The sequence below is a fragment of the Triturus cristatus genome, chromosome 7 (assembly GCF_964204655.1).
Source record: "Triturus cristatus chromosome 7, aTriCri1.1, whole genome shotgun sequence".
Classification (NCBI taxonomy): domain Eukaryota; kingdom Metazoa; phylum Chordata; class Amphibia; order Caudata; family Salamandridae; genus Triturus; species Triturus cristatus.
Genome location: NC_140590.1, coordinates 1144845464 through 1144871571, shown reverse-complemented (window position 1 = coordinate 1144871571; position 26108 = coordinate 1144845464). Strand labels below are relative to the sequence as shown.

The following is a 26108-nucleotide window of genomic DNA, read 5'->3' as shown; positions in this document are numbered from 1 at the left end:
AGCCTCAGCTTGGCGGATGCCGTCACCAGCCTGGGAGCCATAAGGGCTTCCCGCCAATCGATCTCGTCCAAGGGACCCACCCATTCCTCCCATCGCTCCTTCAGACCCTCCTGGGGCACTGGGGTATTGTTAACAAGGGAACGATATATTCTGGATATGCCTCCCCTTCCTAGGTTACCCATCAGGACCTGAGCCTCCGGGGGCTATGATCCGGCAGCCGGATGTCAAGCGGGGTGTGGGCCCGTATGGCGTGTCGCAATTGAAGGTACCTATAGAATTGGGACAGGTGGAGAGAAAAATGCGCCTGCAGTTCCGAGTATGAGCACATGCGTCCCCCCCCGCCATACATCCCCCAGCTGGGAGATGCCGAGCAAGTCCCACGGCTCAAAACCCTCCAACCCCGCAACCTCCCGTAACCATGTCCCATGCCAGAGAGGGGTGGCGCGCGTCAACTTCCCGGTCCATCCGGTGTGGCGGAGCGCTGCCCGCCAAGCCAGGAAAACCGCCCTGGTGATGTCGGGGCAGGAGGTGGGAATAGGGGCGCCGTACATGCGGTCCTGAACACTGGAGAGACCCAGGGCCTCCAGTTCCACCCTATAGGCCGGATCGGACCATCCCCCCCAAACCAGTCATGAATGACCAGAAGCCGGGTGGCCAGGTAGTAAAGGTAGAGGTTGGTCATGCCAAGCCCCCCGTCAAAGGTGGGGAGGCGGCAGATCGGCAAGGCCAACCGTGGCCTTCCCCCACCCCAGAGGAACCTGGTGGCCATCCCGTCCAACTCGCGAAACCACGACCTCGGAAAGGACACAGGAGTGTTCTGCAAAACATACAGAAACCGGGGAAGGATCATCATTTTGTAGAGCGCCACTCTCCCCAGTGGGTTCAGCGGGAGCGAGTGCCACCGAGTGAGGTCTGCTTTGGCTTTCTTGACCAAAGGGGCCACGTTGAGCGCCCAGCTCCATTCCGGGAGGAGGGAGACCCAGATGCCCAGATATTTGAAAGACAGCCGGCGGAGGGGAATCGTGGTCTGCCAATCAAAGCATTCCCAGGAGGGGTGAAGGGGCACGAGGACCGACTTGTGCGAGTTGAGGCGGAGGCCAGAGGCGCGGGCAAAGCGGCCCAAGATTTGGAGAGCCCAAGGGCCCGAACGCGCTGGGTCACCAAGGTACAGCAGAACGTCGTCCGCATAAAGGGCGATCCTGTCCGCCTCAAGGCCCGGCCATTCCCACCCCCGAATGAGATGGTCCGCTCTGATTAGGGCAGCAAGGGGCTCCATTGCGAGCGCAAAAAGAAGGGGTGAGAGCGGGCACCCCTGCCACGTGCCCCGGCCGATCGGGAACGCTCTCGACAGCGCCCCGTTAACCAACACTCTAGCGCGAGGGCGCGCGTACAGAACCCGCACCATCCCAACAAACTTGGGACCGAAGCCCATATGGGCCAAGACGTCGAACAGGTAGGGCCATCCCACCGAATCGAAGGCTTTCTCGAAGTCGGCAAGCAGGAGAGTGAGGTAGGGAGATATGCGATGGCAGTGTGCCAGAGCCCCGTGGAGGCGGCGGAGGCAGTGGCGGGTGCCCCGATCCGGCATAAAGCCGCATTGATCCGGGTGCACCAGGCACGACAGGAGGGGCCGGAGCCGCTGGGCCAGGACCGCAGCATACAGTTTGATATTGGTATTGATCAGAGAGATCGGCCGATAGGCCGACCTGTCACTGGGCGGCGGAGTGGATTTAGGCAGGACCACAATCGTGGAAATGTCGGCCTCCGGGGGGAAGGAACCTCTCTCAACCACCTCCGCGTACAGGGCACCCAGCCGTGGAACCAAGTGCTCCTTGCAGGGGTCTTCCCGGCGGACGTGCGCCCTATCGCGTCTCCGATCTCCTCGGGAGTGATGGGAACCTCCAGACTCTCCCAATCACTGGGCCGCAGCCGGGGAAGGCGTAAATTACCAGCGGTGAGCAATGACGCCAAAGTCAGATCCGATGCCCGTGCCCGGTAGAGTTGTGAATAGAACTGGGCGAAAGCGTCTGCTATAGCCACGGACGAGGACTGAAGCGTGCCCCCCGAGTCGGTCACCGCCGGGATGATGCGCGATGCCTTGGGGTAAGTGGCCAGCCGGTGCAGGAGCGCCCCATTTTTGTCGCCCCAGCCATATACCCGCGCCACCGAGGATTGCCAGAGAAGTTTAGCCGCGTCAAGCGACCGCTGACGAATCTCCTCGCGTAGGAGCCTCAGTTGCCGGGTCTCGGCCGGATCCCCAGAGTCAGAAACGGATTGCTCCAGGCGAGAGTCGAGGTGCGGGGCCAAAACGGCGTTGAAGTCCCCTCCAAGAACAACAGTGCCAAGCGGAAAAGTCGCTAGCAAGGATTTAAACCAGGCCTCTAGGAAGTCGTCGGCCCGGCCCGACTCGACCCCCTCCGGAAAGCCCACCAGGCGAAGGTTGTTGTGGCGGGCGCGATTTTCGGCATCTTCCGCCCGCCTGTGCAGTTTCTTGGAGTGGGTCGTGAGCTCCCGGACCTGGTCCTGCAATTGATGGATGTCGTCCTCCGTCGCGGAGATCCGCGATTCTGCCTCAGTGATGCGGGCCGTGGCGTTGCGGAGATCCTGCCGCAGAAGCGCAACATCTACCTTCACCTCCCCAACCATCCCTTCCAAAGAGGTGCGAGATGCATCGATTGCGTGGAGGATGGTGGCCAAGTCTTTGTTGGGGGTGGGTGCCTCCCCCCCCGCCAGCACCCGGGGGGTCGGGGGTCGCATAGCGGTCAATCTTCGTTTGGTGGGATGCCGCCGGCTGCCTAGGGCCTTTTTCCTTGCCCATGGTGGGTCCACACGTCTCACCCCCCGAATCCGAGGCCGGGCCAGCACCGCTCCGCCACTGGTCCCACGCCGCGGGCAATTCCCGGAGGTGGCCCCCAGGCTAGCCGCGACACTCGGGCCGCACCAACGCCATCCACGGCCTCAGTCCGTCGGGCCAGTCCTGCAGCCCGGAGCACCGCTACTCCCCAGCTCGGGGCCCACAGCCCGATCCCTCCCGGGATGCAGATGTCGCAGGGCGCCCCTCTCCAGCCCTGACACAGCTCCGTGGCCAACCTCACCGGGCAAGGAGGACGAGGGGGAATGGGCAGGGGGGGGGGTCCCCTCAGCAACAGTCACCCAACAGGTGGTACCAGGCAGAAACAGTCCAGCGTCGCTCCCCCGTCAGGTCGCCGCCGTGGGAACCAGGGCGCGGCACCGCTCTACGCGCGGGGGTCCTCCACAAGATCCGGGAGGGGCCAAGCCTCCACGTCGGCACCCCGCCAGCAGCAAATCCCCACCTGGCGTGCAGAGCAGGAGGGCAGGAGGGGCAGAGGAGGGAAGTCCCTCGGGGGACGCACCGGTCCGCAGGCTAAGGCGCTACGACGCGCAGGGTGGCGGCAGTTGCTAAGCCGGGCCCGGTCTCACGAGCTCCCATCACCCGGGCCGGTCTGCCCGCCGATCAGGGCCCCGCAGCCGGGGGCGGTCCGGGGAGGCGCTTAGGAGTAGTCGCCCCCCCCCCCCCCCCCCCGACTCACCCACAGTGCGCCACAGGCCGAGGCTCCTCTCCGTGGGTTTCTCCCGCCTCAGGTCAGTCGCCAGCAGACAGCGGCCTGCGCCCCTCGTGTGACGCCGCGGGCTCTCGTGGCAGGCGCCGCCGGCCGAGGAACTGGCCGAAAGCGCGCCTCAGCAACGGTGCTGCTTTCAGGCGGCAGAACTCAGTCCCCAAGGCTCGGAAACGGCCCAAAGTTGCAGCGAGGGTAGGGTTACGGCTCCGCAGCAGATATCGGGAAGTGGAGTGCGCCCAGGACAGCGGCAACGGAGTCAGGACGGATGCGAGGGGTCAGGCATCACAGAGCTCTACCTCGGCGCGGCCATCTTGGCTAGCGCCCGACTTACCAATCGAGCTACAATTCTTAACATGGAAAGTTGCTTTCCTAGTAGCCATTACTTCTTTACAAAGAGTTCGCGAACTACAAGCACTAACCATTCAGGAACCCTTTCTGCAGATGTATCATAATAAGGTTGTTCTTCGAACTAATCCTAAATTCCTCCCTAAAGTCATTTCTCCCTTCCACCTCAATCAATCTGTGGAGCTGCCCGTATTCTTCTCGCAGCCACAAACAGTCGCAGAAAGAGCTCTTCATACCTTAGATGTCAAAAGAGCATTGCTTTACTAAATCGTGAGAACAACAACCCTTTCGTAAGACCAAACAACTTTTCGTGTGTTTCTCACCACCACACAAGGGCAACCCCATATCAAAATCTGGGCTAGCTAGGTGGATTTTCAAATGCATTCAAATGTACTACCACAAAGCAAAACGTACATTATCTGTTCCTCCTAAAGCCCACTCTACATGAAAGACAGGGGCTTGAATGGCATATTTAGGGAACTTTCCTTTAGATGATATCTGCAGAGCAGCTACATGGTCTACACCGCACACATTCACAAAACACTATTGTATAGATGTGCAAACTAAACAACAAGCTAGTGTGGGCCAGACTGTACTCAAAACACTATTTCAAACTACTGCAACAGATACTGGTGGTCGCCGCTAGGAGGGGATACTGCTATACAATCTATGCATAGTGTGTAATCTGCAGCTCATATGCCTCGAACGGAATATGCTACTTACCAGTATGCATCTGTTCTTGGCATGTAGAGCTGCAGATCTACACACGCCCACCTACTTCCCCGGCTACCTTTATCTGTTCCAGTATTATCTTATTTAGATGCAGCATACATGGGCATCTTTCCTGTTTCTTACAAAACTCCATCATTTCCCTGCTGGCGAAAAACAATCTGAGGATGGAGTCGATGCCCATGCGCACTATGATCCAAAGGAGGAGTCGCCTATCTTGTGACTTCCAAAGACTTTCCAGGACAAAAACAAGTGCAAATATCTGGGCCCAACACCAGATTGAGATCTATGCATCTCAGGTCTGCAGCTCTACATACCAAGAACAGATGCATACTGGTAAGTAGCATATTCCTACTCCCTCATTACACTGACGCTAACTTATATCTTAAGTTACAGAATGGCAGTGGTCTAGATTCCTCCCTAGAATCAGTCCTTGATTCTCCTTTGTGACCCACAACTGAAGAAAGTGCCTATTTCGCTGTTGTGTTTAGGATGGTGACAAAAGTGCTAGAACTGTCCCTCCCCACTTCAGGGTCTAAGACTAACCTTGCTAGAGACATTTTGCAACCTGGACCTTCTACTTCAGAAACTCTTGTCATTTAACACTCAAAAGTGTGTTACCAGAGGTAAGAACGTATTTATTTGGTGGACTAGACTTTGTGCATATGAGTTACAGGGTACAGGAGATCTGTATGCATAGTTAATTATGTGCCTTATTGACTTTTCTCCCTTTCATAGCTTCTCTGCAAAGACCCCAAAGAGCGGCTAGGGTGCCGGGGGGGTGGAGCCCAGGAAGTGAAAGATCATCCGCTTTTCAGGAACCTGAACTTCAAACGACTGGAGGCAGGCATGTTGGACCCCCCTTTCAAACCAGATGTAAGTGTGCCCTTATGGCCTTTTGCTCTAAAAAAAAAAAAAAAAAAGTTCTTTATAGATTTATAGGGTACTTTCTGTCCAAGCACTGTTTCCTGTTTTCATAGGGGACCATGTTGCCAGGTTTTCAAGTGGGTACTATGTAAAGTTTTTAACTCATTTGTTCTACATATAGGGCTTCAATAGCTCTGTAATTCGCTGTTGGACTGACACTTTCAGTAGGTAACGTCCAATAGGTCTTTAATGGAGTAGTTGCACTAGCACTTGAAAGGCCCCAATGTGGGAAGGTCCATATTTTCCAGGCTCATGCACATGAACTCTTTCCTCCATGTTAAAGGCAGGTTGTGTACCTCTAGACTTTAGTACCACTAGGGTCTAAAATATGTTACAGTAATACTAAAGGGAGCTGTATGGCATCCTGCTAACCTAGCTCATTTCCGCAGTCGCTGAGCAGTACAAGGGTTTCTTAGTAGGCAGGTGTATGTAGAACTGGGTTTCCTTTGAATTTTAATGTACAACACTGAAAATAGCATTTGATCAGATAAGGCTGTCGAGATAGTTAAATCTGTCTCTATGCCAGACCTTAAAAAAAAAAAATCAAAAATGCATTAATTTATACATGAATAAGATGGTTTTTTATTCAGATCTCTTCAGCCTTTTGTCTGTTAAAATATTCATAGTTTACTTCCACCCACCTCACACCATATATTGCATGTTTCAGTGGGTCAGCCACGTCAGCCATTGGCTTTCTTTTACTGTGAGTTGAAGCATTTAGTCTCATCACATGCGCCTAAAAAGAAGTGCACATGAGTGCCAGGGCGAGCTGGAAGTCTCCTGCTATACTTTGCCAATATATTTCTTTCCCATCTATGTCCATTTTTATTGTTAGTGTTTTTGTTAGTGACTCATGCGTGTAAACTCTTCAGATTGTAGTAATTCAAAGCCAATAATAGCTTTTCTTTTTGCCAGTAAGAATCATATGTTCCTGAGATGTGCATTAATGAAACTTAAGAGGTTGTCTATGCTTAAGTACACATTCATGCTAAGAAGCACGCATGTTGTTCTGTTAATATAATATATGATGGTTGATTTATTTTTCAATATATCAGTTTTTTTGCGAGCACGTGGCCCCCACATTTAAGTGGGGACATGTTTCCTGATGCTTTTTTCTTCCTTTTTAAATTTTTCTGCCATATGCATACAATAGAATAAAAAGTATCCATCACACAAACTTGCCAATGTTTATTTTTAAGTGGGGTATGGGTTCTTTGAGAGAGTGAAACTACTCCAGATACAGTAGGATATAGGGAAAATTAGAGGATTCAAAATCGAGCAATACTCAACCCAAGCCTAAGCTGCTTTATTTTGAAGGCCTCAAAGTTAATGTTTTCAGATTTGCTGCTTTTTGTCTTCTTCAGTATTTGCTTAAATGATCCGTAGGGTTAATTACAGTTTCATTGGTGTATCATTTGTTGTCAAGTTAATATGCTCTCAGTGGCCAAGTGCGATGGAGTGCTTTTGTCACTCTTGGATTCTTGACAAAGATGGCCTTTTCTGCTTGTTTTAGTTATGAACCAGTCCCTTAACAGCAGCGCATTTGATGCCAATGATTGTTTTAATGAATTAAATTGCAATCAGATTGGTTCTTGGCTGACTGAGTTTCATTTGTAAAGTTTGGTCTGTTCTTGGTACAGCTAACAATTTAGTTTGCCTGGAGATACTTCAAACCCATAGGTTAAAGATGGCAGAAATGTGTTTATTACTGGTTTTAAGGGTGGTCCCGCCAGATGTTGAGCTATCTTGTCAAGCACAATTCTGAGGCCCACTGCTTTGTTTTCCATTACCTTCATATGAAATTTGTGCTGTCCGAAGGCTTGAAATTCCACTCCAAGATATTTGTAAGATGGAGTTCTAGAAATAAAGTTGAACCTAGCTTCCAAGTTAATTTGGTTTTGCGCTTGTCAACACTTTACTTGTCAAAAGAACTGACAATCATTGAATCTTTTGTACAGAAAGACAAAGATGTTACTTATTTTGGAACAGTAGTTCTTTATCAATGCATTCTGTTAACAAACCCTTTCTATACCTTCCCTCTCAGCCTCAGGCCATTTACTGTAAAGACGTCTTGGACATCGAGCAGTTCTCCACTGTCAAGGGAGTGGAACTGGAGGCCACGGACAATGACTTTTACCAGAAGTTTGCCACGGGGTGTGTGTCTATTCCTTGGCAATATGAGGTAGGATTTCCTTAGCTGTTCATTCATTGAGCCAACATGTAATTACAATGCAGAAGTGAATTAATGTGATAAGGCAAGTGTATCACGTGTACTTTACAGACAAGGTGATAAACCTCCACTGTCAGATAGCAGTAAATATAGTTGAAAATTATGTTGCATAATGAGAGCACTCAAATGACCGAGTTGTGCATGCAGGGATTTTTTATAAGCAGATAGTCAGCAGGGTCACCTTGTGCAAAGTCGAAGTACAGTTACTGGGGGGGTGTTGTCCTGTGAGGTATGGTATTGATAGTAGGCTGTGAGTGTGAGTTCTAGTAGGAAGTATTTAGCCTTGGAAAGTTGTATTCTTAACCTTGCAGGCCTGGTAGTTCGTCAAAGATTAAGTCTAGCTTATTTGGAGACATTGTGTGGTTGGGATGGCAGTGGCAAAAAGCTATGAATATGGATTCTGGTCAGGCTGCAACTCCAGTTGGTCTGCCAGCTCACACAAGAGTAGGAAAATCTCCAGTGTCATTTGTGACCCGTTTCTTTTATAATCTCTTTGCCAGATGATCGAGACTGAATGTTTCAAAGAACTGAATGTTTTTGCACAAGACGGCATTGTCCCTCCAGACCTTGATTGGAAGGGGCTGCCATCCCCACAGCCAAAGAAAGGCCTCCTACAGCGACTCTTCAGCAGACAGGTAATCCTTATCTAGATCCTGAGTTGATGCCCCTCTCGTGAGATTTCACCTCTGTCCTGTTCAACTCACCTAGACTTGTCGCTGCTTTGGCTTTTCCCACGTTTGTCATTCCCTTAGTACAATGCTGACTTGAACATCTCATACTCCTTAGTGTTCTGTGTTTTGCCACTAGTCCTGTCTGAATGTATACTATTTTAACAGTTGTTCTTGCATGCCTTCTCCCCCTGGGACTTTAGATGGAGGCTACTGAATTGTGATGTATCATAGATTGTTCTTGTGTAAACTGCATTCAGGTGAGATGAGCGAGAAGGGCCCATGGTGATCTCCAAGAGTGCAAGATGTGTATTTCTAAATGCTAGATGTTTTGAGTTAATAAATGGTAGTTTTGGCACATGTGTTTGGTTTTGATTGGAGTTGATTCCTGATTCTGCCATATATTTGCTTCCTGACTTGGTCCTTACCATCTGCAGCATTTTGCTGAAGATTGCCTGGTGCCGCTGTAGGACAATAGTATGTACAGAGGCACTTCAGCAGTTGATTTGGATGATGTTTTACATAAAATTGTCTCCAAGTATAATCCTGAAAAATCCTCACACACACTGTCCGACCCACAGTATATTACCACGCAGAATACACTACTGTGTAAACCCAGCTCATTTTCCCTGACAGGCCATTGTACTGCCACTTTTGTAATCCTGCCTAACTGGACCTTACCATAACAGGCTTTCCATCTGCAAGTGGTCCAGAAATCTGCAACCCGGCTGTTTAAGGGTTGTTAACCCTTAGCACAACATGGGAATGACTTGGAGAGATTGCTTTTTCTTTGACCTTATATGTTTTTTGTGGAGAAAATAATAAATACACTGGTAGTTGCAGATGTGTCTTGGGTACTTGTGATTGATAACGCTAGAGAGCAAGAAACCTGGAAATGGTCCCAATAAGTGGCGCCAGTCATAGTGTGCTGTGTAAGATTCTTACTCAGTTGTGAAGTTGAAAGAGTAGACTATAGTAAACAAAAGAAGTCCTTTAGCAGGGAGGACAGGCAAGCAGGAATCTGAGTACTAAAGAATTGATTATTTACCGCAGTCACAAGTTACGTAGATATTAAAGTCCGTCCACTAGAAGACAGACCTCCCTACTCCCTTTGGTCTCTGCTGCTTTTCTTCCACTCTGATGCAGTGTAATTCTTGTCATTTTTTTTTTATATATATAAGCAGTTTTATTGTTTTAACAATAAACACCAGCAAATCAGCTTTGGACACTGAGGGTGACAATTTACAACCAAGTACATGATCACTACATAATGTCCGAGCCCCAGCTGAACAAATAAGTATATGCATTGTATACACAGCTTTGACTACTCCATGGCACCCAAACATTTGCCCCACACCCTGCCGTACTTCTTTGGACAACCTCGTTCTTCGTACATGGTTTTTTCCTGTGTTGTGCACCAGTCCACCCCCCTCTGCCACTTCCCGGAGCAAGGCGGTTTTGGACATTTCCAGGAAACAGCTATGTCTCGCTTGGCCACTACCATTGCCGTGTCAAAAAATAATTTTTCTTTCCCAGACCCATCCAGCCCATCCATAATCCCAAGGAATGTGTCGTGGGTCATGAGGGACTTCCCACCCCAAGATTTCTGTGAGCTCTTCTTCAATGTCACCCCAGAACCGTGCCAGAAGGGTACATGTCCACACCATGTGGAAAATGTCGTTCGGGTCGTGGTCGCACTGCGTTCAAGGAGCACTCTGGTAAAAGCCCGCCCGATGGAGGCGTACTGGGGTTAGGTAGGCAGCGTGCAAATAGTATAGTTGGATCAAGCGGAGTTTAGCTGATGCCGTAACCGCCTTAGACATAACAAATGTGGGGTCTCTCAACGATACTAGGTGAAACCGAACTTTGTACAACACAGCACGACTGGTAACTTGATCAGTCTGTTAAATTGCAGGCACCAGCCTTGCAGTAGTGTAAGACGAGTGAAAACCTTTCCCTGCTCAGTCCTGACTAATTCGTACAAATAAAAGTTTAGTAAACAGGGCTTCCCTAAACCGATTTTAAAACACCTCTACCACTTCACTACACTACTTACCACAGCCCACACACCCTCACTCACCTTACGGCTTTATCCAAAAGAACTCCGATAAAGAGCCCCTTCGTGGGTGCCCGTCGGGCAATGCAGTGCCGGCTCAACGAGGAGTACGCCCAAATGATGGAGCATGACACCTCTTGGGGTGTGTGAGGGCCCTTCCTCCATTGGGAGGTTATTCCATAGACCTGACTTTCACTATTTCTCTTAGAATCTGCACACCCGTATATTTAAACTAGTGTTATTAGGGAGTACGTGTGCTGGACCTATTCAGAAGCTCCCTGTTCCTCTCGTTTTGAGAACTGGTTTTGACATACTCATTTACATGATCAGCCTTACTACCTCTGTCTTTGCAAGACTGTGAATATATGGACACCACCCAGAAAGAAAGTCCAGAGCATACACTTTTGTTTTTACCTTTTTGTTTTTCTGTTTTACAATCTGTTTTTCAAAGCTGAGATTTATACATCTCGGTCAATTTACTGCAGTGCTTTCTTTGTACATTTTGTTCTGGTTCAAAAAATGTTACATTGAAAAATATCTCCGTATCCGATCCCCACAGGAAAACTAACTTGAGTTCTTCTGACAACCTATCAGTCAGAGGCACTCGAGGTGTACCTACATTATCTATCCTTCCCTTTTCAGAGGGATGTACTTTGAGAACTCTCTGACAGTTTAGCTCAAATGATATCCTGTGGTGTCTCCAAATGGTGAAGACAGGACTATTTTAAGACTATCTCCAGTCATGGCTTTGAATTTCTCCTTCATGGCAACAGAAGCTTATGATGTAACTTTTAAATGCAAAGTGCATCCTACCATCATGTCAGCACCGCAGCATTTTGCATGGCCCTGCTGGTCACCACGCGCAGGTTTGCATGTCTCCTCACCGAAGAGATATACAGAAAGCATAATGTTTTATTCGGTGGTGGAAAGACACAGTGAACGACTGATACATTGACTGCAGAGTCTCGTTCTGTGGTTTCCATGGAAACAGTGGGAAAATGCCAGTCTGCTGCTCTTTCCTCTTTTCACTCAGATGATGTAAATGAGATTGTCTTTCAAGATACCAGAACAAGATGTCAAAATGTATTTGGCCTTTCAGTGGGCACAAGAAGCAGTAACAGAAAGGGATGTCATAGTTGCTTCTTTTCCTGAAGTAAGTTTTTACAAAGGTTATGGCAGCACTCCCCACACACCCCTGTGGTGGCCAAAATACAGCTGTATGCTTCCTGAAAGGTTGTAGATGACCCTCCTCTCCAGAGATAACTTTCCTTTACCTCAAATTAGTAATATCCAACGTGTTAGATTATGAGCCATCTGCAACTCCAGATCAGAGCACCAGGTATATGGCGTGTCTGCTTCTTCCAGAGCTATGAAAGGGCCTTTTACCCATCGTTGAAGCCCTTGCCTTCCTTAAGGAAAATATTTTCCTTGGTAAACGAGATGGACTTGGCCCAAGTGTTTCAGAGAACACTCTTCCTTGTGGCCTTTTGTACCTGGTTGCTTATTTTTAACTAGTCTTCATCGAAGGGGAAGTACAAGACCAAATTTTCTTCTATTACTGTCAGCAGATGGATTCTCAGTGGTTGGTTGTTATCTCTTTACAAGCGCCAGAAAATAAATGTAATATGCATACTCGCTTCTGCCTTCCGGATTGTTAGATCCATGATCTCCGACTCCCATCAGTGTGATTGAGATAAAGCAAAGAAATCTCACTACATTTAGCTTGCTGACACACATGGAGATGTTGGCTCTACTTATTTGTCTGACAAACCAGTGGCATCACATTATATATTTTGTATGATTAAGTAGAAGTTTCTTTTGAGAAACTCATTTCTTCTCCTTTAGATTAGACGTTTCCTCTTTGCTTTCAGACCAACACCATTTTTTCCCAAACTAGTCCATAAAATTTGAGATGCGGTCCGAACGTTGCCGGCATTGCCCCCTCCAGTATGACCCAGTCTCTCACCACCACCATCAAATAATCTTACGGTCCTTGTAGTCTTATATTTGAAATGTGACATTGGTTGATACTCGTCTTCCTGTAAAACTATCTTTCCTAATTTGAAGTTTTCACTCAGTCCTAATTTTAGAATCACTACTGACTTTACTGGTCTTATTCAAGTGGCTTGTAGTGACCCTAAATCAGGGACAGATTTTTATTTTCCGTATGAAACTGTTAGATTTGTAAGCTTTGCATACTCCATCCATCTAGTGGCTGGTTGGAGGAGTGAATTTTGTTTTTCAAAACATTTTCCATTGTGAGTGCTAATAATGAGATCCCAGGCAAGTTTCAACAATGACCCTGTAATGTTCACTTTTTGATCCGTCTTCCTTATAGAGGGCAAGTGTGTGGAGATATTAACCTATGGAGATCAGCCGCACAACAGTGACAAAGTGGGTCACAGGTGGGTAAGGCTAAGGAAGGATAAGGTTTAATTTCTGATGGATACTTTTAACTGCAGATTCCTCACCATGGAATACTCCCCAGGTGCTTGACTGGCTCTACAAACTTAGCCTTGCTCCGCTGTGCAGCTCCACATTGGCTCTGTAGCATCCCAGGGTTACAGTGCAGAGCCACATATAAGTGCCGCCCCTGAATACTGACATAAGTTCCTTTCTTTCCACGCCTTCCAATATGTATCCAGAGCTCTGCTCTCTGCTTTGTTACTCTTCCAAAGATATATATATATATCGAATTTCAGTGAGCTAGGGAACAATGCCTCTTTCTAAAGCTACAGCTTTCAAGCCATTCTACAATTGCAGAAAAGAAATGTTGGTAACTCTCCCCACAGTTCTGCAGTAACTGCAATCAAGCTCTCCCCAAGATATGCTGGCAAACTAGTAACTGCTGTTCGGCCTCTTCATTGCCTTGGATAAGAAAAGAACACACTGCAGTTAAATGTCTTTTACTTAACGCTAGATTGCTGGTTAGACACAGTATAGAGCTAGCGGACCTCATAGTTGAATCCAAATCACTGATAGCATTTGTAACAGAATCCTGGACAGATGCAGCCTCAGGTCTGGATATTGTTAAAGCAACCCCCCCCCCCCCCCCCCCCCCCCGAGTACGAGTGCTTTGTCCAGAACAGAGGAAATAAAAGGGGAGGAGGTTTCGCTATTATCTATCATAACTCTATCAGAGGCTCATTCCAGTCGGGTACCACCGACCAATTTGAAGCCCTTATCTACAATCTGACCCTCTCCAACCATCAATCTCTCAATGGAGGCCTAATTTATAGGCCCCCCGGACCTAAAACCTCGTTCCTCCCAGCACTCAGCTGCTTGCTAGAAGAAGCACTTTGCGCTAAGACATTTACAGCGCTGGGAGATTTTAACTTTCATCTGGAATGTGATTCAGATCCCGATACGCGGGATTTCTTAGATCAGATGCTTGGGGTTGAGCTCAACCAAAGGGTTATCGGCCCAACCCACAGGGCAGGACACACGCTAGATGGGATCTTTTCCAATCTTCCCAATCTTGAAATCACGGCAATTCTTCCGGTCTCCTGGTCTGACCATGCGGTAGTGCATTTTGAAATTAGCCTGGCCCCGCCTTCTAGACCTAGTAAGGTCACGAACCCGCCTAGAACGATCAGGAGGTGGAAAAATATAGATGGAGAGGCTCTAGAAAGCTTGCTCAAAACCTCCATGCGGCCCCTTATGGTTAATGTGGAAGATGCAGCCACTTCATACACGAACTGGCTGGAGGCAGCATGCCTCAACCTTGCCCCTCCTATAACGTATCGCTCTACTCGATCTAGCCCCTCTGCGCCGTGGTTCTCTGAGCGTATCAGGGACCACAAATTGCTCTGTAAAAAGCAGGAAAGAATCTGGCGGAAAAACTACAAAGAGGAGGACAAAAAGCTTCTCTACTTAGAGTTAAAAAGGTATAAATATACGATCCAAGAGGCAAAACATGAGTTTTACACGAAACGTATTAAGGAGGCTAGTAACTCCGCTAAGGAATTATTTCGCACAGTATCATCCCTGGCTGTCACCAAACCAGTGGAGATTCCCCCTAGTCGCAAACTTTGCGAAGATCTGGCGAAATTCTTCCAGGAAAAGGTAGAAAATATCTTCCGTCCATTGGACATTCGTCTCAAGACCTCCGCTCCAGAAACTAACCCTGAGGCAGACCGTAATCTTCGAGGCTTCTCAACTTCTCCCCCATTAGGGAGGAGGAGGTGGAGAGCAGACTTCAACGGACAAAATCAGGTTCCCCTAATGACCCATGTCCAGCCAGCGTGGCCAAACTGGCCTCTTCGGCCGTGGCCGCAGGGCTCACCCCACTGTTTAATGCTATGTTGGACAATGGGGAGTTCCCCATACGCTGGAAACAAGCTTCCATCTTACCCCTGATGAAGAAGCCGAATTTAGAGGTGACAGACCTGAACAACTTTCGGCCAATAGCCAGGCTACCCCTTCCGGCTAAAATCTTGGAGGGTATTTTAAACACACAGCTTAGCTCTTTTCTAGGGGCAGGCCAGGGCCTGGACCGTTCCCAACATGGATTCAGGGCAGGGCACAGTACCGAATCGGCCCTGATTAAATCTACAGAAGACGTTAGAACCGTGATGGATGCAGGAGGTAGAGCCGCCCTGATCCTGCTGGACCTGTCCGCGGCCTTTGATACGGTCCACCATAAGATACTTGGGGACCGGCTCAGGGCTACTGGCATTCAGGGCAATGCGCTTAAAATTCTGCTCGCCTTCCTGTCTGACAGGACTCAGAAGGTGGCACTAGGGGACTATGAATCAGACCCTTTTGTGCTTCCCTGTGGAGTCCCTCAAGGGTCCTCCTTGAGTCCCACCCTTTTTAATATATACGTCTCCACTCTGGCACCAGTCATCAGATCTTTTGGCTTCAAGTTAACGTCTTACGCAGATGATACTCAGATAGTGGTATCTCTGCTACCAGGGGAAACTGACAGCACAGCTGATAGATTCAGAGGCTGCATGCGGGAAGTCAGCAACTGGATGGCAGACAACTGTCTCAAATTAAATTCAACTAAAACCGAAGTCTTGCTGTTCGGGTCCAGAGATAATTTCTGGTCCCCACGCTGGTGGCCGGAAGAAATGGGCACTCCCCCTGCTCCGGTCCCAAAGGTCAAAAACTTGGGGGTTCTCATGGACAACTCTTTGTCCTTCAAGCCTCAAATAATGCACTCTCCTCAGCAACTCACCTTGTCCTAAAAACCATTCGGAAAGTCCTGCCGTTTCTTGCGGACGAGCATAAGAAAACCGTGGTCACAGGACTGGTGATGTCCCGGCTGGACTATTGTAACAGCCTTTTGTTGAACGCCCAACAGGGGCTCCTCAACAAACTCCATACTCTGCAGAATGCTGCAGCCCGATTAATCACAGGCACACCTAAATTTGCCTCGGTATCACGGGACCTGGTGAAATTACACTGGCTACCAGTTCGCAAAAGAATTATTTTTAAATCACTTTGCGTTACTTTCAAGGCCTTGCATGGCCTAGGTTCCCACTGCATTTCCCAACTTTTTCAGTGGCATAGACCGACAAGACTTCTGAGATCAGCTGAGCAGGGTCTGGTAGTTATCCCCAGAGTTAGGAAAACTCGTTGGGGAGGCAGGACCTTCTCTCTAGGGGCAGCAAAGGCATGGAATGCGCTGCCACTGAACCTCAGACAACTGCCGGACCTTTTGTCTTTTAGGAAAGCTTTAAAGACTTGGCTTTTCACACAGTAATCCCCTGATCTTACACACTCTCTCAACTAGCGCCAGGACACCTCTGGGTAACAGTGCGCTCTATAAATGTGAAAATAAATAAATAAATCCTCAAAAGGTGCATGTCTTGTGTCTGGGCTCCGGCCGCAACTCGACGTCATGCAATAAATGTGCCCTCATACATTCAAAGGCGATCCGGGACTGGAAAGTGAAGCTGAATGATGCCAAACATAAGAGGCTTTGCCTTCTCATTGGACTGCTCTAAGTTGTGGACACAGCCACGATCCCACTTCCAAAGTTATTCCAACGAGCAGTCAGTTTTATGCTCGAAGTTGTCTGTTAAGTCCAAACACATATATAAAAGAGCGAAGAAGCACTCTACACCATCCCGTCACCCTGAACTAAAAGATGGTGCAAAGACGTCATAATGTCAGTCATTTACCTTTGAGGTCGCTGGTCGTGGACTTGTTTCCTCAGCTGATCCAGTGCCCCCCATGTTCCCCGGGCCATTAGCAACTTCGCAGCTGACTGAAGCCTTTAAGGGAGCCATGCTGCAGATTTTTGGTGTGCATCTTGCTTCATTTAGTACACCCTTGGACCCCAAAGGACTGAAGGGGCCCCCAGTCGTGTTACCTCTAGTGAATCCTTCTTCGGGTTGTCAAACTCCTTGGGATGCACTTTGGCCCGTATAGACTCTAGTGTAAGCTTTGATTCCCACTCCAAGATCTGCGCTGGGCCTGTCCACTTCAACACCAGTACCTATGCCACCGGTGCTGGAAAACAATCCAGTGCTGATTCTGATGTCAGACGACAAGTCATCTTGGTTTCTACCTCGACCTATGTCGTGCTACCACATTACAAAGGTGTAATTGGTAATCCTACATCCCGACGTTGACTCTACCAGGCAGATGCGCCAGTAAAGCCTTTCTTAATTTTGACTCGGACTGTGAACAAGGAACACCCTACAATGAGGATTGAAGATAATGGGGGGGTGGAGATGGTTTTCTCTCCCTTCATTACCCAAATAATAAGTTTTACACAGATTACAAAAGGTTATTGAGCATGACACCTCCCATGAGCAGGGTTTGATTCACCATTTGGGCCACCGAAGGAAGAAAGTGCAACCCTGGCAAAGGTGATCCAGTGGTCAGCAGATGTCCTAGATTTATAGCTGCTCTCAGAAATGTAGCGTCCTGGTCCAGCCACGTCTGAGCCTTTGTCCCATTTTAAAGAGGCTCTCTCAGATACCTTGGTGATAACTAAGTCAAAGCCCTGTTCGTTCCCACCATTGAATAGGCAGGTGGCCAAGCATCACAGCCCAGCGCCTGGTGAGCCCGATTTTCTTACTGAACATTATACTCCAGAGAACTTTGTGTTTCAGGATTAAACCAGTAAAGTCAATCCCAATTAATTCCCCATGACTCCTCCAGGTAGGGAGTCAGAGGATTGAGGCCTTTGACTAGCATGTTTTCCTTCGCCAGTCTGGCTTTGTGGTTGGTTAATGTTGTATACCTATTGGGTTGCTGCGTGAATGCCCTGTACGACATGGCCAGCAAGATCTTATTGGCGTCCTGGAAGACCTTATGGCCTTCCTGGCTCAAGTTCAGGGGGTTGGCGTATAGGCAAAGACCGTCTCCCCAACCAGTACATCAGTCATCAAATTCCTTTAGAGGATCTGGACATTGCTCTGGCAGGCAACATGCAGGTTAACAGGCACATCAGTCCTCCCATTCCCCTTCCCTTGCTGTAAAAAGCATCAAATTGCTCAAGTTTGCTGTTAGAATGTGCATGCCCATACAGTTTGGAGTGGGGGAGGGTAGAATCCAGCACGTACCGCCAGGGTGGCGATCCATCTCTTCCAAAAGATGGGTCTTATAAATATAATTTTTTTTACATAGTTTTATATAGCGCGAACTTGACCCGAAGTTATCGGGTATCAGAGCGCTTTACATAGCACCAGTTGCGTTAGATGAGGATGCATTCATTATTTTTTTTAGGCACGGGGAGATTAAGTGATTTGCCCAGAATCACAGGATGTTCAACGTCCTTGCCGAGACTCAAACCCAGTTCCCCAGATTCAAGGTCAACCGCCCTAGCCGTTAGGCCAACTCCTCTCCCTCTTTTTGTTCCTCTAAACATTTTCCCCACATCAGAGAGATTTTCAGACGATCACCCATCTGTGCTGACAAAGCACTTGGGTTCACCGCCTTTTTTAGACCTTTGGCCTCTCAATATCTACTTCATGAAGGACAAATGCAAAATGCACACTCTGACCCAGATCCTGTCTGCCTAGTCCTTGGTGACTGAATGGTGTTCCTAGACCTGCCGGACGTGTATTTTCATAAACCAGCCCTGCAGTCCCAGAAATGTTACCTACAATTAATGGTAGACCAGAAGCATTTTCCATATGCTCTTCGCCGGTTCTCCTTGGATGTTCATGGAAGTGATGGCTGATCACGACCACTCTTCGGATGGAAGGAATACCAGTCTTCAGTACCTCGACAACTGCCTGTCAAAAACACGCACACCACAGACGACCATAGACCACCTGCAAATGACTATGAATCTGCTGACATTTTTGGGGTTCACTATAAACAAGACAGTTGCACCGGACACATTTACACAGGCTTCCATTAATTGGACCTGTTTTTAACACACTGCGGTTCCGGGCCCTCCCTCCACCGCAACAAGTCTAATACATCTGAGCTATGATCCTGGATCATTGTGACAGCTGTTCTGAGGCTTCATGGACTCTTGGCCTTCTACTTCGTCCTTGTCAGCTGCTCCAGGTTGCATATGTGGGTTCTGCAATGGAATCTGAAGCTTCAGTTGGCCCAGCTGTTCACCATCTGTAGTGGTGGCTGCTCAAACTAAATTGGTCTAGTGGTAGGCCCCTCTCCCATCCAGAGCTGTACTTTGCTTTCCAGCAGAACATCGACTCTAAATCAATCTTTTGGCGTTGCAGGCCATCTGTGTGCCTCTAAAGCCCTTCCGGCCGTCCATTAAGGGGTGGTTGGTACAGGTTCTCTCAGACAACATCACCGTCCTGAGGTATTAAAACAGGGCTGAGTGAGGTCCTGAGTCTTGTGCCAGGATGCTCTCCACCGCTGTAGTTGGTTGGAGCCCCAGGGCATTTCCCTGATCCTGCGCTTCCCTGAGGGCCAGAGTGAGTGAGTTGAACAAGCAGCATCCGTCAGTGGCATGGACACCCCAAGGTGGTGCATTGCATCTACCAATAGCTGGGAGAAACCTGGCTTGATCTTTTTGCCACTGTCAAGAATACCCAATATCAAACATTTTCAAAGTTGGAGTTTCCACAATGTAGGAAGCTTAGTCTCTGTATAGTGCACCAAAATGAAGAACAGTGTGCAGAGTCCAGGCGACCCCTACTGGTTTACAGGGTTTATAATAATAATCCCAAATGCTCTCCTTTGTGGTAGTGTGTGTGAACAGTTGAGGCTTCTGAGAGAATAGTGTTAAGCATTTATTACACACAGTCAGTGAGCGAGACACACTCAATATAGAAATCTGACACCAATTTATGAAAACTGATATTTTTATATGAATTTAGACACCAAGATCATCTTAATCAAGTAAGTACTTGAGTTATCACTTTTTACGTAAAAGGAAATGCACTTGTATTTGTAGCTTTGAAACGGGAATGTTCTCTTGTGGGAAAGAAACATATACTACATACGGTCACTTGACTTACTGGACTGTTCTTCTTGACTTAAGGTAAGTATGGGGCAAGGTCCCAGGCAGCACCAACAAGTCACTTAGGTTGGCTCTGGGGTGTCTGGGTGCAGAAGTGCTTTTCAACGTTAGGTGCACAGTTTAAGTCAACCTTAAGGGGAACGGTCCTGTTGAAAAGAGGCTGCAAGCAGGGTCTGTGGGGCCAGTCCAGCTGAGCCCAACGGGGGCTCAGGTCTTGATTGCGTGAATTGGGCACCCAGGGACACCGTTGGTCCACTCTAACATGGGCTGAGAGGTTTGTGTGCAGTGGGATTTTGACCGGTGGTGTCACGCTGCTGAAGAATCTCTCCGTTCTCGGTTTCCTGCAGAAAGAGGTCACCAGCGGTGACTGGAGGTACAGTCTGGCCAAACCCAAGGAAAGGCTCAACTTTTGAGGGTTTTGGGACCCTGTTGGCACCATTGCCTCCCTCGGACTTGGGCTGCGGGGCTCCGGTGCAGGGGTGCTTTGAGGCATCTGTTTTCAGTGATCAGATACTCACTCTGTGTCTTGGTGACATGATGAAGAGGAGAAACAGGGCAGCAGGGCCACACTCTGTGATGTCCTTGTGGATCCTGACATCTCTCGACGGTAGGTCTGTCTTTGTGCTGTTGGAGTCAGTATTTGACCACCAATACACCTTGGTTGCAGCAACTGCTCCAGGTTGCTGGGCAGCTCCTAGTGATACTGGCACCTCTACACTTGGCAAGGAGGCGGATCTGATCTCCTGGAATTCTAAGACATTCTCCTGTCGTGCTGCTTCTTCGGTGGGCCTGATGGTTGACCACATGGTGGATGGGACAGATGGTTTTTGGTGCCTGCAAATTCAGAGAAGCAGCTTCTCTGCTACCAGGGAGATATTGCTGGCAATATGAAGTTGTGGGTTACTCTTCCACAGCTTTGGAGGTGGCACCGCTTTCTGGACGAGCCGGGTCTGTGCAATTGCCAAGGTCCAGCAGCAAGGCAGGGTTTGCGGGAAGTGGTGGTGGAGTCCTATATTCATGCATCATGGGCTCTTCTTTGTACCTGCTCCAAGAAAACACGTCTGATTTCCTGGAGTCAGTGGCCACCTACGTATTCAATTTAGTAGTGTTAAAGTGAGTATGGGGTAGTAGCCAATGGTCTACTTACTCCTGGTGTAACTACACCCTTTAGATGACCACTTCTTGTGGGGAGTGAGCATCACCCTGTCTGAGTTCCTAATTCCACCACACTCAAGATGGTGAAATCCTTTCTTTCGAGTTCACTTGATGCTGCCCACCATAGAGGTGTTTCCCGCCTGGCAGTGTAACACGCCTCCTGAATAACTAGTTTCCCCGACTATCCTGGTGCCAAATGAGCCCTCAGGGCAGGTGATTGCATTCTCCAGGTCTGGGGTAAGCCAAGCAATCATATCAAAGGCAGCAGAGACTTTAAAACCTCTGGCCTTTGTATGCCGATTTACTAGCCTTCCTGCTGGAGGAGGTGTAAACACCGCCTGCCAGAGCAGGCTTTGTTCCTGACGTCTGAGAGCGGGGCTCTCACCTGCTAGAGGGTCAGAAACTCATCTGTGGTAGCAGGCTGGACATGACCAGTCAAAGACACACAGATGATGGACGGAATGCTGAGCAAATCAAACATTCACCCCAAGTCAAAAGATCTGGGTTAAATCCATTGTTCTTTTGCTCACCATGTCACCCCAGTTTAGACCCAGCCATATGCAAATCAGTCTTGACCCTGTGCCTCATGGGAACAGTCCAGACCAAACAACCAAGCCAGGTCATCCCTGGACCGGAAACAAGCATCCACCCAGTCAGCCAACATACTAGAGAAATAGTTAGATTGAGAGGGGACCTCTAAGGTACCCTCTGTGTGCATGTACTGCTAAATCCATCACTGTAATCAGTGTGGGTTTATTAATACGAGGTGTCTTTGAAACCAAACACCATATGCATCAGTGAAGCCATCATGTACATAAAAGATGGCTTCCCTCATCACTTGCAATATCTAGTAACAGAGCTAGACATCACAGGGGAATATCTACTCATGCAGATATGTCCTCAGATAAAATATAATGCACCCTACCTTCGGGCTCAAAAGGCCTGCTGTATGGGTGACGTATTTATATTAAATGCAGTAACTTTGACATGGCACACAGGATTGTGCCATGTCATATTTTCACTCATGGTTTGCACGATGTCACTCAGCCTGCAATGGCAGTCTTTTTGGAATTTGTGTGTGGGTTCCTTAGGGTGGCATAAGATATGCTGCAGCCCTTAGGGACCCTCTTTAGTACCCATGTCTTAGGTACCAGGGGTACCATTTACTAGGGACTTACAGGGGTGCGAAAGTCCACTGCACATTGTATTACAATTAGGGCACCTTTTTTAAGGAAAGAGCACTAGCACTGAGGTCTAGTTAGCAGGCTCCGTGCACTGTCAGAGTTAAAAAACAGCATCTAGTAGCTTAACAGTGGGGGGGGGTTGTTGCAACACCAACCCAGTTTCCTACACACAAGAACACTCATTAGGAGATGGGCTCCTGTAGACCTTCCCGCCCCTGTCTCTCTTGCCCCAATTTCTGAAAAAGATCAAGAAACAACTGGGCCGAAATAATCCTTTTGGCTTCGAATTGGGTTAGGAGAGTGTGTTACCTGGAACTTCTGGGCATGAGCATCACTCCTCTGATTAGGCTACCACTTCGGGAGGATTGTCTGATGTACCAATCCGCACCTGAATACATGGAGATTCACTGGTGGCAATTGTCTGCACTTGACCAGGCGCCTGAGGTGGTGGATGTCATCCTTGCTGACAAGCACCTTCCGCAAAATCCATTTATGCCAGGCACTAGGACAGGATTGTGGCCTGGTGTGCCGTTCATCATAATGCTCTCTTTCAATCAAAGCTGTCAGACAACCATTTGTTTGTTTTATCTTTAGCCCAGCAAGGCCTTGCATTGGGCACTATTAAAGATTATTTGTCAGACCTTTCAGGCTTTCTGCGCTTATCGGACCAACTGTCCCTGTTTATATCCCTTGTTGTGATGAGATCTATTAAAAGCTTGAAGTGCATGTTCCCTCCCAATTTGCTTATGAACACCAGCTGAGGTGGCTAGTTCTTGGCATCAAGACCTGCTATGCACTGGCCAAGAAGCAGCATCCCGGAAGGTGTGAGCGTGCACTCCATTATGGTTAAGGCTGCTACCACTACGTTCGCAGCTCGCGGAGTACCTGTCCTTGACATTTGCCAGGCTTCGCCATGGGTGTCTTCGCATATGTTCACCAAGTTGTACTGTCTTGACTGTCGGGCATAGCGGAAGGACACTTCTCCCGCTCGGTCCTGCAGGACTTTTTGGTCTGAGTCCACTCCACAGACCTTTCACCCGAGGAAGTACTACTTGGTCAGAAGTATTCTTCTGTAACTCTTTCTGGTAATTACTTTTATCTAACTGCAGATTCTTCACTGCCCTCCCACCTCTCTGATCTCTAACTTGGGACCATTAGTTATTAAAAAGCGGCCAGTCCACAGATCAGCACACCGATACTAATAATTATTCACTCTGCGTCTGAGGGCACTGAAAGGGAAATAAGAAACTGACTACAGCATGCATGCCTGGCGCTTGTATGTAGCTCCACCCTGTCACTTCTGGAGTGGTACGGAGTCAATGCAGAGCTGCAGTTTCAGCTAGTGGTGTGCAGGAGCGCTGCTGAAAAAAAGTTTCTGGATCTAGTCTGGCTCCTGGGGGATATTCCCCAGTGAGGAATCTGCAATTAGAGTATCCACCAGAAAGAGCATTACTGAAGTTGGGTATCTTGTTTGTTGGCGTTCGATGCATGTGGGCTGCTGAATTCATATCTGTGCATAGATCGCCGCCTAGTGTTGGGTCCGGATGATTGCACCTTGTTGTCCTGGAAGAGTCTTCGAAGTATCACGAGATAGGTGACTCCTCCCCTGGACCACAGTGCGCATGGGCATCCTCTCCATCCTTAGATTGTTTTTTTCCGCCATTGGGTTCGGATGTGCTTATCTTAGCTCAAGTTAGGAAAATTCAGTTTCAGGCCAAAAGGCCTTTAGTTCTCGTCGGTACTGTTCCCGTTCGGTATCGACTAGTTTCTTTAGTGCTTTAGCACCTTCTTCCAGCTTTTCGGATCCGCTTGGTCCAAACTTCGATCGACGATGGAATCGAGGACTCCATTCAAAAGGTGTCCTTTATGCCACGCGAAATACCCACACATCGACGTCCACCCCGTATGCAACAAATGTCTCTCACCGGATCACGATGAGTCGAAATGTATGGCCTGTGCCCGATTCCGCTCGAAGAAGACTCTCCGGAATCGACGGGCAGCGAGATTGGAGGCGCAGCAATCGGCGCCTGCCCCGGCCAACATCTTTAGCACCGAAGACGAGGACGCCGAGAGCGTGGAAGACGTAGACTCCAGCCCCGCTTCCGAACACGATTCCCGATCGGAAGACGACTATTCGGTGATCTTTCAGAGAGAAGTCGTCGAAGAGGTAGGAGACTACGATGAGGCCTTTGGGGCCGAGGAAGATATCTCCAGCGAGGAGCTAGGCCAACCCGTCGATACGGAGGCCGAAAAAATACGTCGTCATGAGGCTCCGGCCAAGGGATCGCCTTCGGGCCTTACCCAAGATCAATCTCACGGTTCTGCGGCCCCGCCTTCAGGCCCGGCCTCGAACATTTCGCAAGAGCCATTATTATCGAAGACGACTGGATTCCATTCAGCGAAACCGAAACCATCCATCGCACCAGTTCCATCGAAACCGAAAGTGTAACTGGTTGTGATGGGCTCGAAGGCCTCGAAGCCCTCCACTCCTTCGACGCTGGCAAAGGTCATCGGCTCCGACCGCGCAAAAAGGGATTTCGGTGCCGAGCTCACCGCAGCGGATACGGGTGCCGAGCCAAAGAAGAAGGCCCTCGGTCCCCACAAGGTACCTCGGCCTCTGGCACCGAAGACATCGGCCCCAACCACCAAAGTCAAGGTGGCCACCCCATCTGCGTCGACGTCTAAGACGGCGGCGCCTGCCAAGTCATCAACTCCAACGAGCGTCGATACCTCCCTTCGGATCGATAACCCCATGACTGCAAAAAAGTCGGGGGCCGCTTCGACGCCTACCTCCAAGGTGCCGACCGGTTCCAAAGAGCCATCTGCGTTCACCGTGCAACAGGTCTCGGCATCGTTGCAACGCATCAGAGAACGGGCAGCCCTCCACTCCACGTCGGGTCCCGACACGCACAAGGGTTCGAAAGCACCCTCGGCACCGACCAACATCACGTTTGGGTTGCCGCCGCCCACGGCGCCGAGACTGTTCGAGATTCGGACAAGTGTCCGCCAGACACAGTCCCCTTCCACTGGACAAACAGATCTCGAGCCTTCACAGCCACAGTTTATCGACGCCAACACTGGTAGGTTGATGCTCCGCAAGCGAAAAATCACGCCAGAGAGGGGATTGGACTCCTACAAAATTCCTCTCAAACACAAATTGCCGGCAGGGTCAGAGCCAGTGCTTCATGAACACTTTCAACCCTTCCATCAGGATCCACCGTCCTTTTCTCCTACGCCTTCAGAGGCAGACGCAGTAGAGGACTATGTAGGGGATGATACCACCTACCCTGGGGATATCGATCCTGATGATCACCTGCAAGACCCAGATCAGGCATGGGATGACCCCACAGACCAGGGTACCGCACCAGATACCCATGACACGCAGCTTTATAACATAAAGACATCTCCCACAGAGGACACTGCTGCCTTTAATGCCCTCATAGAACGGGCTGCTGCCAATCCTGGAGTAGAACTCCATTCTGACACTGTCGAAGAAGACTTCTTGGTGGACACTTTCGCCTCTTCCGAAAGAACTGTCAAGACTCTGCCCATGTTAAAAGGAGTTCTCAACCCTGCAAAATACATTTTTAAAGAAACAACCAGGGCACGGGTGCTAAACCCCAGGATTGAAAAAAAATACAAGCCTGCACCCGGAGACCCTATGTACATTAGGGGCCAGTTACCTTTGGACTCTATGGTGGTTGCTAATGCTCGCAAGAGAGCACACTCACAAACAACAGATGATGCTCCTCCCCCAGACAAGGAGTCCAAAGTGCTGGGAGACATCAGGCAAACGGATTGCAGCGCAAGCAGCGAACATCTGGCGCATT

General features: G+C 48.9%; 1 protein-coding gene across 1 annotated transcript in view; it reads left to right on the top strand.

Moving 5' to 3' along the window:
- The window catches only part of GRK6 (G protein-coupled receptor kinase 6), a 352507-nt gene that overhangs the window by 284074 nt on the left and 42325 nt on the right, over nucleotides 1–26108 (top strand). The window contains exons 13-15 of the mRNA XM_085618338.1: nucleotides 5394–5531; nucleotides 7627–7764; nucleotides 8313–8447. Of these exons, the coding sequence (XP_085474464.1) occupies nucleotides 5394–5531; nucleotides 7627–7764; nucleotides 8313–8447 (411 nt within the window). The remainder of the gene's footprint in view (nucleotides 1–5393; nucleotides 5532–7626; nucleotides 7765–8312; nucleotides 8448–26108) is intronic.